General features: G+C 40.3%; 2 protein-coding genes across 5 annotated transcripts in view; one reads left to right on the forward strand and one right to left on the reverse strand.

Moving 5' to 3' along the window:
- LOC139477676 (zinc finger CCCH domain-containing protein 11A-like) overlaps positions 1 to 5892 on the reverse strand; it is a 28914-nt gene extending 23022 nt beyond the window's left edge. For 2 of the 4 annotated variants that reach the window (XM_071260055.1, XM_071260052.1), the window contains exons 1-4: positions 4591 to 5892; positions 1853 to 2317; positions 1406 to 1525; positions 789 to 912 (exon numbers count right to left, since the gene is read on the reverse strand). In XM_071260055.1, the coding sequence (XP_071116156.1) occupies positions 789 to 912; positions 1406 to 1525; positions 1853 to 1906 (298 nt within the window). In that variant the 5' untranslated portion in view covers positions 1907 to 2317; positions 4591 to 5892. The remainder of the gene's footprint in view (positions 1 to 788; positions 913 to 1405; positions 1526 to 1852; positions 2318 to 4590) is intronic. The other 2 variants (XM_071260054.1, XM_071260053.1) reach the window with 2 other exon arrangements.
- A 193-nt stretch (positions 5893 to 6085) lies between these two features.
- On the forward strand, positions 6086 to 19525 carry LOC139477700 (thyroid transcription factor 1-associated protein 26 homolog). Its single transcript, XM_071260080.1, has 4 exons — positions 6086 to 6297; positions 8078 to 8246; positions 11083 to 11185; positions 19254 to 19525. The coding sequence occupies exons 1-4, from the start codon at positions 6171 to 6173 to the stop codon at positions 19422 to 19424; spliced, it is 570 nt and encodes a 189-aa protein (XP_071116181.1). The 5' UTR covers positions 6086 to 6170; the 3' UTR covers positions 19425 to 19525.

Here is a 19525-nt window from a genome sequence, read left to right on the forward strand (position 1 = left end):
TTACAAAAAAAATATATTCTGTGTTCTAGAACATTCTCACATTTGCGCCATGAGAATGCGGGTGCAGCAAATGTCGGGTGATCAGATCGCGTGGGGTAGGGTTGCACAGGATTGCAGCGGGATAAGCTATGTCGGTGTAGTGGTAAATGGGATGTGTTGAAGTGAGGTGTTTCATTAACCTGGAAACTTTGTTCAAGGATTGTTTCAACACTAAGATCGAACATGCATAATGTGAGATAGGATAAGTTTAAAAAAATGTATAGTTTCTTCTGGCTTAAAATATGAGCAACAAATATCATAATCATGATTGCTAATATACTCTGTGTATACCACTCAACAGTCTTTTCAAAATATTTGTTGTCTAATTTAATCAAGGTATTCAGGGAAGTAAGGATAAGATTTATGGATGAACCACTTCTATATTACAAATTGGAGCGACATTTCGGTGTAGGTTCTAACATCGTTATCAAACAAGTGACCTTGTTAGAACCTACACTGAAACGTCGCTCCTAATTGTAATGAAGTTGTTCATTCATAAATCTTATCCTTACGTGGTACTCCAACTTTTAAATGCCTCTCAAAAGAAGTATTCAGGGAACATAATCATGATATTAACACGCTTGACAAAATGAGGGAATGCATGACTGACTGCTGGTGTTATTGACCCATGTCACTAAATTTGTGATATCTGGGCTACCATTTGTACTGAGGTTATGGAGCACTGGACCAGTATATGTTAAAATAAAAATGGGTCTCTAAGAAAGACGTTTAGCATCTTACAGTATTACCTGTTGAACATGTAGAAATTACTGTGTCCAGATCCTTAGTCTTGAAATGTTTGAAAGCACAATGTGCCTTGGTACATCCTGTGGGCTGAGACTCCCAGTAGCATGGTATGTTGCTTCTGTCAACCTGAAACGAAATCCAACGAACAATATACCATTTAGTTAGTGGAAAGTGGTAAGCTATCAAGAGTTCCGACGTCATCCCACATATTTCTTAAATACTCTAAATCTTGAAATGAATGTATCTCCAAATGAACAGGATGAATGCGACTGCTGGCCCCCAGCCAAAAATGTGACTCAATATGAATGCAACTCCCCATTGAACACACACACCCTCCCCCCAGTGTAATTACTAGTATACACAGAGAAAATGGCTTTTGTGAGGTTTACAGGAGAATCCCTACCTTAACCTGACCTAAATCAACCTTACCTTACTGATGTTAATCTAATCAAACAGTTGTTGGGACTCATTTCTACTGTTACCAGGTTAATCATGTCAATCACTTAATGGGCATTGATGATCATTACTTTACTTATTATTTCTTATGTGCCTCTGATATTAACCATGTTAACCTGTTAAGAGGAAGATGAAACAAAACAAAGAAAGCATTGCATCACACCTTGATTTCCATATGTCTGAACTTGCATCCCGGCCTTATACAGTTCCCTGCCTGCCAGTGGGTGCACATCACCTCACATCCTAGAGCAGCCTCCACATGACGGAATGGGCAACTAACTCCCTGAAAAATACATCATAATCATCATAACTGCTAACAACTCTCCATAAGCTCTGAGACTGGAAACAAGTCAACTGAAGTCAGATGTTTAGACACTATTGTATGCAATATCTATATTCATGTTGCCAGGTTGCAGTCACTATTATGAACCCTGAGTTCCTACAGCAGTACACGAGTCACTACTGATCACATCATTTACCAATATTATCATGATATTACCATGTTCTTATCCTTGCAGTACTCAACCCTATGCATAATGGTAAATAAACCACATGTATGATCAGTGATGAAAAAGCAACTAGCATGTTGACTTATCATGTTTATTATTACCTTTGTACATGCAGAGTAGTAGAAGAAGTAGCAATCATCTCCAGTTTGTGCCATCCTGTCTTTGATCCTGAAGAAATAACCTTATTACACATTCTTTTTAAACATATTTTTTTTCGGAATCCCTTTTTAATTTTTTTAAAAATCAAAACCAAACATTGATCCTTCTCCACTTGATGTTGGCAAGCTTCAGTGTGAACATTTGGTGATAGTTCAGTCTCAGTCCAACCCTGACCTAGACATGACCTAGATTATCAGGACTGTCTGTAATCCAAATGTCAGATGCACCAGACTATCCAAGCACAAAGTAGTCTCATCAAACAAAACACATGTTTGTCTTGTCATTTTATCTAAGTAGTTGTTCAGCACAACAGAAGTCTCAAGAACTCGAGAAGGTTAATTCCAAAATTTGGAAGTATTCTAATGTGTATCACAAATCCATATCCATATCAGAAGATGGCCAGCAATCTGCAATTGAAAGGAACATAATAACTACACTTGGGCAATAAAAAGTTCATCATTGTCAACAAGGACAAAAGAAACTAATTACAAGTTTTGCAATTACTATGATCACATTATAATTTATCATGGTTATTCATTTACTAGAGCTGCTACATCTAACATTATGTGAAAACTTAACATATATAAATCAACATACCATGACCATAATGATGAATAAACATTAATATGTTTTTAACCATGTTAACATTAATCTTAACATTAATTATGCACGGTATGTATGGCATATTACATAAACTTATTCATGATATAAGCATACTTATCCTGACACAACATATTCATCATGTTCATGATACTGCAATTTCCTCCATCTCTTCAAAACATATAACAAAGAACTCAAAATGTGCCTCTTCTACACTCGGGCCACCCAATGTCGTTGGTTACCAATCAGAGTCTGCAGTATTTGTCCCTGCTGCCTCACTGCGTTCTCGTTCTCGTCAGCATGTAACTTGATACCTAACAGGGAACTGACAGGCTGGCCTGAGACTTGTGTCTGGGAAACTACACCAATTTTCATCCAAATTCATGTAAAATAATTTTTATCTGACACAACACATTGCAAAGCTTATCCCACAGAGGTTTACGCTATGCTCAGCAAGCATTCCCTACACTAATCCTGTATTACCTGTCATATCCTTACTCTAACATGCAATGCGTCATATGTCCAGAGGACCAAAATTTCAAGTTGCATCAAATAACAGAAAGAGCCCGAAAGGCGGTACCAAAAGCAGTTGATTCTCCCTGGTCTCCCTCAACTTCAGCTAGTGGCAGGATTGTCTATACATGGAGGTTTTCCCAAAACATGGCTGGAGCATCATGATCCCGGCTTAAGACAATTACGTGTGAAAATCTTAATCTCTGCATATACAGTCAAGTCTCGTTAATCTGACACTCGTTAATCCGACAATCGGCTTTATCAGATACTAATGATGGGAACCGATTAAATCAGTTCTATTTAGACCCGTTAATCCGACAGTCTCGCACTCTGACTCCGACACACCTAATTTGCAACAAATTACCGAAATCACTCATTAATCAGTCTCGTTAATCCGACACAGTGATCAGCGTACTCCGTGGTCATCTGCCCGAGAGTACACAGCCCGCGTTTTGATGCCAGACTAATCGGCTGGTAGTTGCATATTACAACGGCTGCAGAGATAAACTTGCTTAACAATAAACAATTAATGCTTTAAATAAGGAAAACAGGATAAATCACATGCTTAGATTACCTCAATCTTATTAAAATCAGATACAAGTTCTCGCTATCGACGAGGACATCCCATTACAGGTCACATCCGAACAACCTTTCGCGAACTATGACCTGCCAATGAAATGACCAATAGGAAGTCGATGTTGGCCACTTAGAAAGCAGCTTTCTTAAGCTTTGGGTACCAGTTTCAAAGTTGCGACTTCCATTCCAGACTATGCTTTTTAAAGTATTTTGAATCAGTTGTACAGTCCGTAACAGTTGTTTTGTGTTAAACTTTATAGGTTGCATGATAAGAAAACATATTCTGCCAACAATGTAACATAACAATATGAATATTTATTTTATATTTTTTATTACGTGTTTGAATCCTTTTCTACCGTGTAGTTGTCCGATTTTCGATCATGAACGTTGATACTACTAAATATCGTTTACTTGTTAATCCGACATAATCATATGCAACCATGGATGTCGGATTAACGGGACTTGACTGTATACATAAGCCTAGGATAACAGGAAATACAACTGAAATTGTAAATCACCATTTCATACAATTTTATCAATTTCAGGTATATTATCAGCAATGGTCCATCAGGTTTTCTTTGAGGCCCAGATTTTGAGGTTGTTGTTTTTTTCACGTCTAAAATGAATTCTCAACTGGATATGTGGACAGAAAATGTTTGCACAAGGAAAAAATTCTATCACTACCATGTTTACATAATGTGAGATGAAACATTCCCACATACCATAATGTAAGAACCTCCTAGAAAGTTATCTCAGATGTCTTGTTCGCCTGAACACATAATAAGCACAACAAAAAAGGATTTCAAAAGCAAGCACACGTGTATATCGCTGTGCAATGGAAAGGAAAGTGAGGGAGCTAGAAGAGATGACTGATTGGTTACAAAGGCCAACAGAAGAGGCATGTTTTGGTTCTGTGTTAAATGATTGAGGAGAAGAAGGAAAATGCAACATGCTGTGTCACTGTCAGGAAAAGAAATAATTTTATTCTTACCTTGAAAATGATAAATGGACTCACTGGTCCTTTCCTTACAGCACAGTTGCTTTAAGAAACAGGACCATAACATATCCTCTGGTCTTGATCCTGGAAATGTGTCACGCTTCACATGGCACAGCTGCTGATCAGGCTGGTGTGACCCTTACCATCTATTTCCCATACCTAACCGAATACTCACAGAACTCCCCTTAAACAATGTTTTTAATATGTTCCAGCCAGAAAATCTAACCCTTAATTCACAACCATGATAACAGCGTCATTATATTTAATATATCATTAAAGTAATTAATTTACATGTACAGCCATGGTTTCAATACCATATTTGGTTCTTCACTGCACTGTGTTTACTCCCAGAGCCAATTTTATCCTGTTCACGTCATTAATAACTTGCCTGTCTAAACATTATTCCCTTTCAGAAAGTTAGAATCAATTAACTATCAACTATCTGGGAAGAACAATCTGACTTCTGTGAGTAAAGATGACAAATGTGGTATGAGAGAATGACCAAGCTCTCAATTGGATTCAAAGGAAGATAAAAATTTCTGTCAAGTGATTATTTAATTGGCACATGGTAGTGTATATTGACAGAAAAAATACACGTTTCATTTTTTATGTTTTGAGGCTGTGGGTTATGGCATGACAATCTCAACACATAGAGTGAATCAAAGTCACCATGATTACTTTTCACCATCATCATCACAGCTGTATCTTTGGAAACCATAGCTAATAATACAATATTTTACAAAAGAAACACATAACAGTGATTTAATTTTAATGGTGATCACCAGGATCTAATTGAACAAAAAGGTGCTGTAAAACAATATGAAACCTATCGGAAGTTAAGGGATTACTTTATTTACTACTTTTCATTAACTACTTTTCATTTATCATTCATTGACAAAGCTGTTTGTACAATATCAAATGACCCTTTGCTGCTTATTATTTGCTGAAGTTTCAACATTACCTGCTTGTTGAAAGATATCAGCTATATTTTTTTTCAAATGTCACACCTCTTTTCCCGGAATACATAATTAAGCTCGAACTAAACTATGCCATATTCACTCATCCTCATTCGGTGACGTTTTTGGTGATTATTCGACAAAGCTACCCTAGTAGATGTCTTTTTTCAAAAGATAACTATTTGACAAAACGTTACACTCTTTCAACACGATTACGTAGTTATGACTTCAAACTAATATAAAAGTACCGCTTACAGTGACAGACGAAAGATGGCACATGTATTTATAAATATATGAAGTCTAGTGAGCCCTTGTTTACCTCTCCTGTAAATGGCGTCTTGTGAAATGACGTCATTTCTTTACGGAGTTAATACTATTAAAATAAACTTAAAATAAGAGTTATGAAAAATACAAAAATCATACCATCAACGTTATTAGAGGTTGATATTATTATTTCATTTCTCCGATATATAAAATATACTTTGTTTACATTTCATACTAAAATTGCAATTCCGCACTAAAGCAAAGGTGAAGGTCACTAATGGAAGTAAACACATGTGGATTCGATTTTTGTGAACCGATGAATTTGGACCATTACGAAGTCTGATATCTTCAAATATGGAAAAAAAGGAAGCAAAATCTCACAGTCACCACCCAGAGGGGAAGGGAAAGAGTTATACACAATATCACACTTCCAAAAAAAGGATAAATCCACAGAAACAATTCAACGGAAGTAAACAAGAAGGTGTGAACTCAAAATTGTGAGGGTACACATCCGAGCCTCCTAAAATGTATCCCAACCAAAATAAATTACTGTTGGTAATAACGTTACATAAACAAATTCGTAACCCGGAAAATAAGAAACTTCGGAACCCGATTTCGTATTTCTATCTAAGATATTCGTTTATGAGACACTATTATCGTTGGAATATAGGTTGGCAGACATAAAACTATCCTCGACACACAGTAAATACATCCCTGTAAAACAACAAGCAATTCACTGCAATCAGTCACTGCATACTCTTTTCCAGAGAGATATCATATAGCTGGAATATTCCTTCAAATACTATACAATAACCAGTGAAGATCCGGATAGAGAATGGATTTTCATCAGCCCATGCTTGTCGTAAGAGGCGACTATGCTTGATATAAGAGCGACTAATGGGATCGGGTAGTCAGGCTTGCTGACTTGGTTGATGCATGTCACCATATCCCAATTGCATGGATCAATGCTCATATCAATCACTGGATTGTCTGGTCCAGCCTCGATTACTTACAGACCACTGTCTTACAGCTGGAATATTGCTGTGTGCTGTGTTAAACAACAAAACATCTTCATTGTTTGTTTTCTACATTCCTTTAAATACAGTATAAGTATATTGGGGAATTATAATTATTCCATGGACATTTAATTTCTATATATGGGGCGGTCGGGTAGCCCAGTGGTTAAAGCGTTCGGTTGTCATGCCGAAGACACGGATTCGATTCCCGACATGGGTACAATGTGTGAAGCCTATTTCTGGTGTCCCCCGCCGTGATATTGCTGGAATATTGCTAAAAACGGCGTAAAACCATACTCACTCACTCACTAATTTCTTTATGGCCATTTTGACTTTGATTTTCCATGGCTGTTGCTTTTGTGTGTCTATTTTAGAAGCAACTAGTATTTTGTGTAGTGTTTGGAATTCCTTGTGTTCCACTCATCATGTAAAATGATAAGACAAATGTGATAAATTGATGTTTAGTTTACCATTTTGACTTTTTCTCCATGTTGGTTTTGACATTTTTGACATTTAATGAATTGAGTGGACTGGTTGATTGCATGTCATCATATCAGGATGGTATTGGGCATTGTTCATTATATCAACCACTGGTTTGTCTAGTCCAGACTTGATTGTTTAAGGGCCAACTTGATACAGATGGAATATTCCTGAGAGCAGTGCTGTTTGAGAGTTTGAATTCCTAATTATATCTGATTATTATCAGCTGCACTTTCCAGTCAAAGGTATCAAAATCATTTTGTCATCATGTACAGCAAATCTTGAAATTAACGCGAGCGTTTATTAAATGTTCGCATTAATGAAACTTTGCATTTATGTACGAAAATGACTATCAACAATAAGACCGTTTCACTGCACACTTGGATAGCGGAAATACCAACTTGAATATATACACAAACACAGTTTATTTGAGCAGCAGTATATAACAACTATATAACAATATTATTCAAATAATATTTATTACACAATAGACATCTGGTGAGTTATCACTTCTGGGGTCACGAGTTCTACCCACTCGTGTCAAACTAGGCATCATTGACCACTCCAGCAGTCCACCCACGAAACACTTCGCCAAAGGCCAACATGACCCAGCACGCACCGATAGGTTTCATCACACTCCTCAGATACATGTATACAGCCTTTGTCTTGTCATCTGCCTTCAAGTTTGTTGACACCTTTGCATACCAATCAAGGTACTGTTGTTTGATTTGATTAAGGTTAGGTCGGAAATTTGAAATGTTTCAGGTGAGGGGTTTGCAGAGAAACGGAAGAAGAAGATGCGTTATGAGTACATGAAGCTTTTGAAGAAAGAGAAGAGGCAAAAAAATGCTGAATCACAAAGAAATATTACTAATTCAAGTGGACCTGATGAGGTGGTGGGGAATGTGATTGACGCTGACATGGCTAAACCAAGGTTTGTTGATCTGCCAGTTGACCAGTTTTTAATTACAGTAAATTATGTTTATAATGGACAGGCTTATAACAAACTGACGGCTATAACAAACTTTCTTGTTTGTCCTGACTATTGCTGTAGTTATGCTGTGTACATGGTGTATATGCTTTTAACGAACTACATTTATAACAAACTAAACTTAGTGGTCCCTTTGAGTTCGTTACAACCATAGTTTACTGTACCTTCATTCCTTTGTTGTTGAGAGCGAGTTACGCCTGAAAGGTATGTATTGATTTAGTTTAGGTTTGGTGCCAAAGTTTCTTTGGGGTATTTGATTCTGTTCAAATTTGGTGACATTTAAGGTGTATCAATGTCATTTGCAGACCCAGTTGATAATGTTACCATGACCTTGTTTTCAAGGTCATAAAAATAATGTCCGTGAGCTCATTTTCAAGGTCATTGAAAGCATTTTCCTTTCTGTTGTTTGTTAGTGAAACATACCAATATATCATAACCTTCAGGTCATTTTAGATAGTTTGCAGATACACACTTAATTGTAAAAGCACAGGTGACTTTTTCTGTCTTGAATGATTGGGGGGTGGTCGGGTAGCCTATGCTTGTCGTAAAAGGCGACTAATGGGATCGGGTGGTCAGGCTCGCTGACTTGGTCGATGCATGTCATTTATCCCAATTGCGTTGATCAATGCTCATGATATCAATCACTGGATTGTCTGGTCCAGACTCGATTATTTACAGACCGCTGTCATATAGCAGGAATATTGCTGAGTGCGGCGTTAAACAACATACCAACCAACCAACCTACTGGTTAAAGCGTACACTTGTCACCCCGAAGACCCAGGTTCAATTCCCGACATGGGTACAATGTGTGAAGCCTATTTCTGGTGTCCCCCGCCGTGATATTGCTGGAATATTGCTAAAAGCGGCGTAAAGCCATACTCACTCAAACTGAATAATTTGGAGTTTGTACATATTGCTTCACTGACCAATTCCTCATCACATGATGGTTACAAGGTATACTTTTTCTCCCTATGTGCCCCAGTATTGTGTATAAAGACGTGAGTACAGATATAGCTCATATTCTGTTGACACGCTTTCTCAAAGGTATTGTCTTTGCAAGTCAAAAGCTTTATAAACTGAACAAAGTGTGTCATTTGTTCTATGTGTACCAAATGTTTGTTTGTTTGTTTAACGCCACACCCCGCAACATTCCAACTCTATGATGGAGATTGGTAAATAAACAAGTCTGGATCAGATCATCAATAGATTGATATCATGAGCATCGATCCACACAATTTGGATACATCAAACCCTGTTTGTCGCTTCTTATGACAAGCATGGGTTGCTGAAGACATATTTTAACCCGGATCTTCACGGTTTACCAAATTTGTTCAAGTGTCATCTCGTTAACAGAAAACGAAGGATGAGATAAGCAGGATTAGAACTAAACACTCCAAACACTCCAGACCCATTTTATGTGTTTAATTGCTCCATAAATGTCTTTTACAATCAGGTAAAATAAAATATATTTTGATAAGGCTTCACAACATAAAAGAATTGGTTCTCAGCCAATGGCTTTTGAAAAAATAGTGAGGGAGGGTGGGATTTCATTTTTTGTTTTTGGTTGTTCAAACTGGTATGTAACCAAATAAACAGTTGTGTACAATCAACCTAGGAAACGGCCTGCCTACATAAATGTATTCCTTGATGAGTAGAATACAGTATTTGACTACCGTTTGACTACTAGTGTGTGCATAATACAATGAGCTTTGATTTTATTTCACAAAGTGAAATTGTTATTGTGAGCACACAACACCGGAAGAAACATTTCAACAAATCTGTACTGAAGTATGCAAGTTTTTCCTTTTTTTACACATCTGGCTGTAAACGTCTTCTCTGTGTATCTGGACTTCCGTTTGAAATCCATCGTACTACTTTTGTCCAAGATTTCATACAGTTTTATTTACATAAATTTCGTCGAAATCGTGAATGAACCGATAAGCAAATCACATCAACTCACCATGAACTCACCTTGAAAGGAACATTAGTCAATAGTAGATACAAAGTCTTTTCTCTTCCTATCACTGTATTGAAATTTCTTTTCAGTTATGATCATGATGATATTGGCCATGATATTAAGAATGTTTTAAACAAAATCGCCCACAGATCATGATAGATAGGGAAGATAGGGAAGAAAATGGGTGAACAGCTGATTGCTATTACCAGCTTATTTTTTTAGACAAATACACATGTCATGTTAACCTCTGCGTATGAAACATTGTCCGGCATTCAGTACACAAAAAACACTGAATTTGTATATCATCATGTCTAATGATGTTTTATCGTAAATTTCATGTTATCATTGACTAAATTTGCAAAAGGCAAAACAAGCACACAAACTCCTTTTGCCACCATAACTATAACATGAGATGCGCAGTAACTATAACATGAGATGCGCAGTAAAGCAGTGCATATGTAAAGGGATGTAACTACACGTTATATTGGATCGCATTGTTTTTAAGTATTGTTGCGTTTCACTGCTTTGGACGTGTTTTCAAGACGCGGAGTGTTAAAATGATTTTTATTTTTAAAAAAATTTAAAAAATATTTACAGAATTTGACTCATTCCTCAACATGAAGCGAGGCTTCAACTCCTCGTGAGTTTACTCCTACAGAAGAAGTGTTACTCTGCATCTACGTTTATCTTTCTGACTCTTTCTCACCAAAAGTGTACAAGTAGTATTTGTGAAGTTAGATTTCAGGTGTGTTCTGTCATGTCTTTTATGATGTCCTTGTTATTAGTTTGCATTCATTTATATGTTCATGTGGGTATTTGCAGGAGTTTCCGAGTACGAGACAGGCATGAGGGTAAACAGCATATTTTTTCTGAGGCTCAGAAGCGTTTTCATGAGAAGAAAGAAAATCAGGAAAAACAAAAACAGGTAAGGAAAGTCTTGTATTTTCATAGCGTGCAGACCAAAACGTCTCCTTGCCAAAGTGACCCCCTACTTTGCTGGACTTGCATGAGACGTGTTTTTCGAAACATGAAGGGTGTCATTAGATTGGAAATGTCTTTAGGCTCCTCGTTTATCTGGTATGAGGTTGCGGAAGGTTTTGAGCAGTGCTGACTGTGAAAATAATATGGTGAATAAATCTATACTGAAAATTTATCCATTTTGTATCTTTTGTACAATTTCTAGATTGCATAAAAATATTTTTCCAGGGGGTGTTTACCTCAATTGTTTGTTCCCATTTCTTTATTGTAAGGGGAAACTTTTGAATTATACAAACTTGTTGTAAAGACCCTTAGAACCCTTTGTAAAGCAGAGAATACATCCCAACTTCTTACTGAAGTCAAAGATTTGGATATTGATTTAAGGTTTTAATCTAATGATGCCAAGATTCAGGAATATTGTGCAGAAGCTGGTTGTCTTATATATTAACCAATTAATCTTATTGGTACATCCAAGACATCTTTCCAAAATGGGTTATCTACATGGTTACTAGTTGATCCCAGTTTAAAGAGTGAGAATCAAGGGAAGTGGCTTGGATTACTGTAATTGTCTTTCTCCAGATATCTAGCAAAAACTGCTATTTACATCAAATCAAGAAAAGCATCAAAGGGGCACCAATCTCTGGCTTCTTCTCAGCTGTCTAATACTGCCTGCAAGGGCTCACTAGCTGCCATGAATATATTTGCTCGCGTAACTGAGCGTGACAAGAGACTTGGCTACCGTCTGTAAGGACAGCTAATTAAACTTTGAGGCAATATCTGTTTTACTCATGTTTGAACACTGATTGGTTACCCGTGATCTATGAAGATTTCGACAAAAAGGCCCAAGTTAATTTCTACAGCCTAAACAAACAGACAAAAAGTACGGTGGAAGCTCATTAGATGTCGTTATTTAGAAATACCCCCAATGGTTATAGTTTAAATTTTTAAACTTATCCTATCTCACACTATGCATTTCTTCTTATTCTTCGATCCTGATGTGGAAACGTCCTAGAACAAAGTTTCCAGCTTCAAAAACATCAATCACCCCAACATATCCCACGCATCATCAAATCACCACTGAGATCATGGGTCATGCACCACTGCAATCCAGTGCGGCACGACCCCAGCGATCTGATCACCTGACATATCCAGCACCCTCATTCTCAATTCTATCGCCTGAATGTTAAGAAGTCACTTGAACAGAGAAATTTTGTTGTTATTTTTTTTTTCACAAGTAATCAAATAAACGATATGGAGCCATCACGCCCCCTCTGCTCCGACTGCCATAGTCTGTTTCCCCCTCTCGATCCCTCCACACCTCAGTTGTTGTGATTGTCGTGGGGTATGTATGCAACATGATGTATGCAGTGTGCAAACTTATCGGAATAGGACTTCAAAACTTACCTACGCAAGTGCCCCAAACGATCAGCTGATTTTAGATCAAAAGCATCAAAGGATTCGAAGGAGCACAGGCCTTCCTCCGCGAAGAAACCCAAGCGACAAGTAATATCTCTGGTGAATATGCCTTCATCGTCTTGCAAGAAAGGGAATAAATCTACTAATTCGGCAACAGTTACTTCGCTTTCCGTGGAGGAAGATTTACTGTCCCGACTCGTTTTTTTAATGCTGACATTCCCGCTGGTAAACAGACCACGCCCCCTGCACGTGACAGTTCGCTGTCTCCTACAGTCATCCCACTATCAACTGACCACCTGACCGTACTGTTGTCTGAGCCTTCCCCCCTTCGTTCGAAAACGTTGGTAAAGTCTAAACATCCAGCAGAGGGGTGCCCTTCCCCCCAACCCACGAGGGATTCGTCTCTTCGTCACTCCATGCACGATCGTGATACAGTTACAGCTCTCCCAACCATACGATCGTCATCATAGCAGAGAAACCTACAGCAATCGACGTGGTTCCTTACGCGGCAAGGGCTTTCGTGGACGTGGCAACTGTGGGACAAGAGCCACCCCCTCAGGAACCGTGTCCTTCACTACTGGATCTGCCTCAGGTGAGTCAACCAAGCCGGTTGACTCTTCCCATAAGTGACTTTGTTCCGGAGCGGCACGACTGGGTACTTCCATCCCCAGCCGTCCCCTTGTTCCACACTCCTGTAGGCGGAAGACTTTCTTTTTATGCAGCCAACTGGACTCTACTGGGCGACCCCTTTGTAACAAGGATTTTGACAGAAGGGTACAGACTCCCGTTAACAACTCTGCCTCCAGTCACTCTTCATCCCAGGCAAAAGGTCTACGCTGCCCACCAACTGTCAACCATCACAGAGGTCATAGGTACATTGATCACAAAACATGCAATAAAATGTCTTGGTCCCGTTCCTTTTGTTCCAGGATTTTACTCCCCGATGTTCATCGTTCCAAAGAAGAACAGCGACAAAATGTGGTTGATTTTCAACATGAAGACCTTCAACGCACGATACCTAGACCCTCCACCACACTTCAGAATGATCTCAATCGCGTTACTACGCACAATCATTCATCAAGGCGACTTCATGATCAGTCTCGACCTTCAGGAGGCCGATCTTCACGTCCCCATTCACAGAGATCATCGCCGATACCTCCGCTTCTTCTTCAATGGAATGCACTACCCGTCTCACGAAACCGGTGACACAGTACCTGCGTTGCCGAGGCATTGTTTTCGAGGCCTTCATAGACGACTGTATCCAGGCTCATGCCAGTTCAGCGATACTGGTGACTCATCTGGAATTTACAAGAAAGCTACTTCATCAACTAGGATGGTTGATCAATGTATCCAAGTCGGAGACGATCCCGACTCAGCATCTCCAATTCATCGGAGCCCTTTTCGACACTCAGGTGGGAAAGATGTTTGTTCCCCCAGACAGGTGGGCAAAGATACAGAGACATGTTCCATTGGCCCTCAGACAACCGTTACTTCTCCGGCAGTGGCATAAACTCCTCGGACTTCCAACGTCGGCACAAGCCCTCCCCTTTTGCTAGGTCAATTACACCTACGCCCTCTACAGTGCTTCTTCCGGCCCTTCCTTCAGAAGGACGATTGCGAGATCCAGATTCGGCTCCCACTGAACCTCCATGATCACCTTCGCTGGTGGCTTCAGGAGTCGAATGTCTGCGCCGGAGTCTCTTTGCCGCTGTTTAAACCGATACACCACCTCTTCGTCGACGCCTCCACAGTCGGTTGGGGCGCTCATCTTCACGACCTACAGACGGCAGGGCGATGGTCAAGTGCTGAAAAAATATTATACTCAACAATCTCGAATTCAAAGCGGTCTTTCTCGCCGTCACTCATTGGGCGGATCTTCTACGATCTTCGTCGGTCATGATCCAATCAGACAATGCAGCCACCGTCTAATACATCAACAAGATGGTGTCGACGAAGTCTGTTTCCCTCCTCAGGATGGCGCTCCAGTTCTCTACCCTCGTAGACTCCCTTCACATACAAGTTCGGGCCAGACACATTCCTGGGATCAAGAATGTGATAGCGGATGCATTATCCCGACCCGATCAACCATCCCCGACAGAATGGCGACTCTAACCGCGACTCTTCTGCTGGATCTGCCACCTCTTTCAAACACCAGACCTAGACCTCTTTGCAACCCGCTTCAACAATCAGCTGGCGAGATTCATATCTCCCATACCAGTTCCACTAGCATGGGATCACGATGCCCTAGCCATATCGTGGGAAGGTCTTAGGCATACCCTCCGACAGGCCTCCTTCCTCGGATCCTACAGAAGGTAAAGAACACCAAACGTCTTCTACTTCTTTTGGTGGTGCCCTTTTGGCCAGTGAGAAGTCGATGTCGCAGATCGAGGTTACCATCCTCTTCCTCAGCGACCAGACCTCCTCCTACAACCGCACTCGGACATACTACACCCGTCACCAGACACTCTCCATCTTTGCGTTTGGCGCATCTCCAGAGATCTCTTGTAGCCAAGAGTTATTCTCGGAAGGTGGCGAGAACTATTACAGTGGCACATCGCACATCTACTAAAGCCTTATACGACCACAAGTGGAAAGCGTTTGAAAGTTACTGCTCAGTAGGGATATTTCATCTCCTACTACTGCGTCTTCTCAGATAATAGCTGAATACCTCCAACATCTATGTCTACTAGGAAGTTGAAAGGTTCTACTTTATCTACTTACTTGGCTGCTATTATTTCAGTCGTTGCCACGACAACTGGTTCCCGGGTTTCCACTGTTGCTGAGCTTCAGGCGTTGATTCGATCTTACCGCCTTGTGGGCCAATCATCCCGTTTCAGACCTCCAGCATGGGATCTCAACATCATTCTACGTCACTTGTCTTCGGACGAGTATGAACCACTTCCAAAGAAGACTTTCGAACTCATTACGTTCAAGACAGTCTTCCTCCTCGCACTGGCTACGGCAGCTCGTTTTAGTGAGATTCATGCATTAGACGTTGCCAGAGCCAATTTTGAACGTCATCAACTTGGTAAAGTCTTCCTGGGATTGCGCTGGGACTTCATTGCTGAAAATGAACTCCCAGGACATCCCTTCCACCCCTCTCATCAATATTGGGACCTGATGACATGGAAAAACCTCTCACTTTGCCAAGTCCGAGCCTTAAAGATCTTGTTGAAGGCATCCCAGACCTCCCGTCGCTTTCGCAAGCGTCTGTTCATCCCGTTATCATCGGCTGCTACGTCAGAGGTATCAGGAACCACCATCTCCTTTTGGCTGCGTTCTCTTATCCTCAGGGCCTACACCTTGCGGGACTACCAACCCCAGTTGTCTCCAATCCTCATGAGACAAGGGCAGTGGCTTCCACCTTGGCGCTGCTCAGTAATTGCTCACTCTCGACAATCATGGAGGGATGTTTCTGGTGTTTTGATACGGTCTTTGCCTCCCACTACCTTCGGGATGTCTCTGTCGCCGATGTCCAAGGTCTTCATCACTTTGGCCCTCTTGTGTTGGCACAACAGCTTACAGCAGCCTCACAGCGCAGATGAGGATACCCAGCGTACTACAAGTACCGCGTTTGGTCTCCTGTATATCATGCAATAAAGTCTTTACATGATTTCAAATTTTTATGTTTAATCGGGTTTCCCAGACGAGCTCCCAGAGGTCTGTTGGGACTTCGGTCTATGTCAATAGAAGCCACCATCCGGTGCGGCAATTGTTTAAATGGTGTCCCGATCTTCTACCTGCTCACCTCTGTCTTTGTGCATGTGATGTCTCAGTAGTTGATTGACGACCTGTGTGATAAACGGGTCTACAGCAACAGAAGTCACCATCCAGTGCGGCAATTGTTAAAATGGTGTCTCGATCTTCTACCTGCTCACCTCTGTCTTTGTGCATGTGATGTCTCAGTAGTTGATTGACGACCTGTGTGATAAACGGGTCTACAGCAACAGAAGTCACCATCCAGTGCGGCAATTGTTAAAATGGTGTCTCGATCTTCTACCTGCTCACCTCTGTCTTTGTGCATGTGATGTCTCAGTAGTTGATTGACGACCTGTGTGATAAACGGGTCTACAGCAACAGAAGTCACCATCCGGTGCGGCAATTGTTTAAATGGTGTCTCGATCTTCTACTCGCTCACCTCTGTGTTTGTGCATGTGATGTCTCAGTAGTTGATTGACGACCTGTGTGATAAACGGGTGTACAGCAACAGAAGTCACCATCCAGTGTGGCCATTTGTTTAAATGGTGTCTCGATCTTCTACCTGCTCACCTCTGTGTTTGTGCATGTGATGTCTCAGTAGTTGATTGACGACCTGTGTGATAAACGGGTGTACATCAACAGAAGTCACCATCCGGTGTGGCCATTTGTTTAAATGGTGTCTCGATCTTCTACCTGCTCACCTCTGTCTTTGTGCATGTGATGTCTCAATAGTTGATTGAAGACCTGTGTGATAAACGGGTATTGTCAATCGTTCCTCTTCTCGTTCTTAGCTTATTCAATCTCTACGTGAATTTGATAGGTTGACAAAGCGATAAAAGAGATGCCAAGCTGGTCCGCCTTACGTCCTTGGGAGCGTATGTGTGAGGTCTGTCTTGTAGAACCTGCGCCGGGGACTGGGTGTTTGAAACAAAACACCTCTTCCTATCTGGGGTGAGGTTAAGTCGTGACCGAGTAGGTGTTGCCTGACGCATGGTTATGCGGTCATTCTTGAAACGGCGTCCTGTGTGAAACCATGGAACACATGATTCCCTGCTGTCATGATGTATATCTCTTGGTAGCACAAAGAGGTTTTTTTGAAGCAACCCTTACACGAGTTTATCACTAATCCTTGTGAAATCCTTTGAATTTTCCTGATTAGTTCCAGTTTCCTCGTGTGCGTCTCACGGTTGAAGTCCTTACAGGCTAGGGTATCTGCGCCCCACCATCCAACCGTGGGATAAATGCATAGTGTGAGATAGGATAAGTTTAAAAATTAGTAAATTTTCTAATAAATTGCATATTTGTATTCTTATCCTATCTCACACGCTAAATGCCCACCCAACCATCCCCGCATCACAGTTACACCAGCCTGTACGCTCTAGAATGAGAATGAGGGTGCTGGATATGTCAGGTGATCAGATCGCTGGGGTCGTGCCGCACGGGATTGCAGTGGTGCATGACCCATGATCTCAGTGGTGATTTGGTGATGCGTGGGATATGTTGGGGTGATTGATGTTTTTGAAGCTGGAAACTTTGTTCTAGGACGTTTCCACATCAGGATCGAAGAATAAGAGGAAATGCATAGTGTGAGATAGGATAAGTATTATACAAATATACAATTTATTAGAAAATTTACAATTTTTAAAAAGTATCCCAGCAGTGAAAGTATTTTCGGACTTCGGATTGCGTGGATAATATGATTGCTACTCCCTTGTAGTCATCCATGTTTTCTGGAAAAACCCTACACCTGTGTCTTTGTCATCATTCACTTGATGCTCAATTTCTTACAGGTATAATTAGTGGTAGCACCACACAGATTACCTAATGGTTTCCTATTTGGCATTTCTTGTGTCTGGGGTAATTTTTTAATCTAAATCCATGTTTGAAGTGGGGTGAAATGTGTGTTAAGCCAGGCATTTTATATTTTTCGGATTACGGACCCTCCGACTCTAATTTTTGAGAAAATGTAAAAAAAAATCATCAAGATTTCCATATTCCCACCCCCCGATAGCTGCGTAGTCAGTTATTTTATTTGTTATCATCACCTTTTGATAAAAAACATATGAAGTTACCGTTGTAAGCTCGTAAAGAGATACATAATTGATCTTTGTTGATCTCAAACTCAAGGCCGAACATGAATAGCCTCCCATGACAATTGTCCGTGTTGTAAGTGGTAGAATTTTTATTGTTACAAGGGGCTTTATTGTCACAAATGGCGGTCTTTTGAACACAGAATATGTTCATAAAGTATGCCAGAGGAATTCTGCATTTATTTTTTTAATGCAGAATGCCTCTATTTTATGAAGGATTGGGTGGATAGAGTTGAGAGATGATGCAAGCACAGCCTACCCGCTTTGCATCACGACAAGACGTGGTCAGTCAAGTGAGATACCTTGTATCCCAACTAGTCATAGGAGAAACTGACATTGAATATAGTTAGTCACCAGGGTTCATACAGGCTTGAAAGGCCTTGAATTTTAGGGTTCCTCTTGAAAAGCCTTGACTTTTAGTGTCAAAATCACCAACATAGCTTGAAAAGCCTTGAATTTGTACAAAATGGCATTTACTTGTTAATAAAAGTATCAAAGCATGCAAAAATATGTACCAAGGATGTTCAAGTAAGATTTATCACAGTGATTGATTTGTGTGACTAAGACCATGAAGAAATAATCACAAACTTATTGTCCTTTGTTGGACGTGAAAATAGATCTTGTTGGAAAATGTGTGATGGTCATACTGCTTTTATGGAATTATGTAATAGTGCCAAAAATGCCTTGAAAATGACAGTTGACAGCCTTGTAAAGGCTTTGATTTTGAGTGTTCCATGTCTGTATGAACCTTGGTCCCAGTGGCCTGTCTTACTGGGTCTCTAATATTTAAATGCTTTCTGTTCATTACAGGAAAACCTCTTGAGGCTGGAAGAACAGAAGAAAGCTGTTGGTCAGTATAACAGCAAGAGGAAGAAGAAACACCTCATGTTGTGTAAGAAGACGCACAAGGGCCAGCCAGTTATGAAACATCAAATACACTACCTGCTCGAGAAAATTCAAGCGGACATCGGCCATTCATGACATCCTGCGGACATTGTTATTTGAGAATCGCTAGTTGATCAAGGCACATTTTATGCATATACAACATTATTAGTTCCAAATGCCAAGATACTATATCTATT

Source organism: Haliotis cracherodii, unplaced genomic scaffold (assembly GCF_022045235.1).
Source record: "Haliotis cracherodii isolate W230 unplaced genomic scaffold, xgHalCrac1.p SCAF_34, whole genome shotgun sequence".
Taxonomy (NCBI): Eukaryota; Metazoa; Mollusca; class Gastropoda; order Lepetellida; family Haliotidae; genus Haliotis; species Haliotis cracherodii.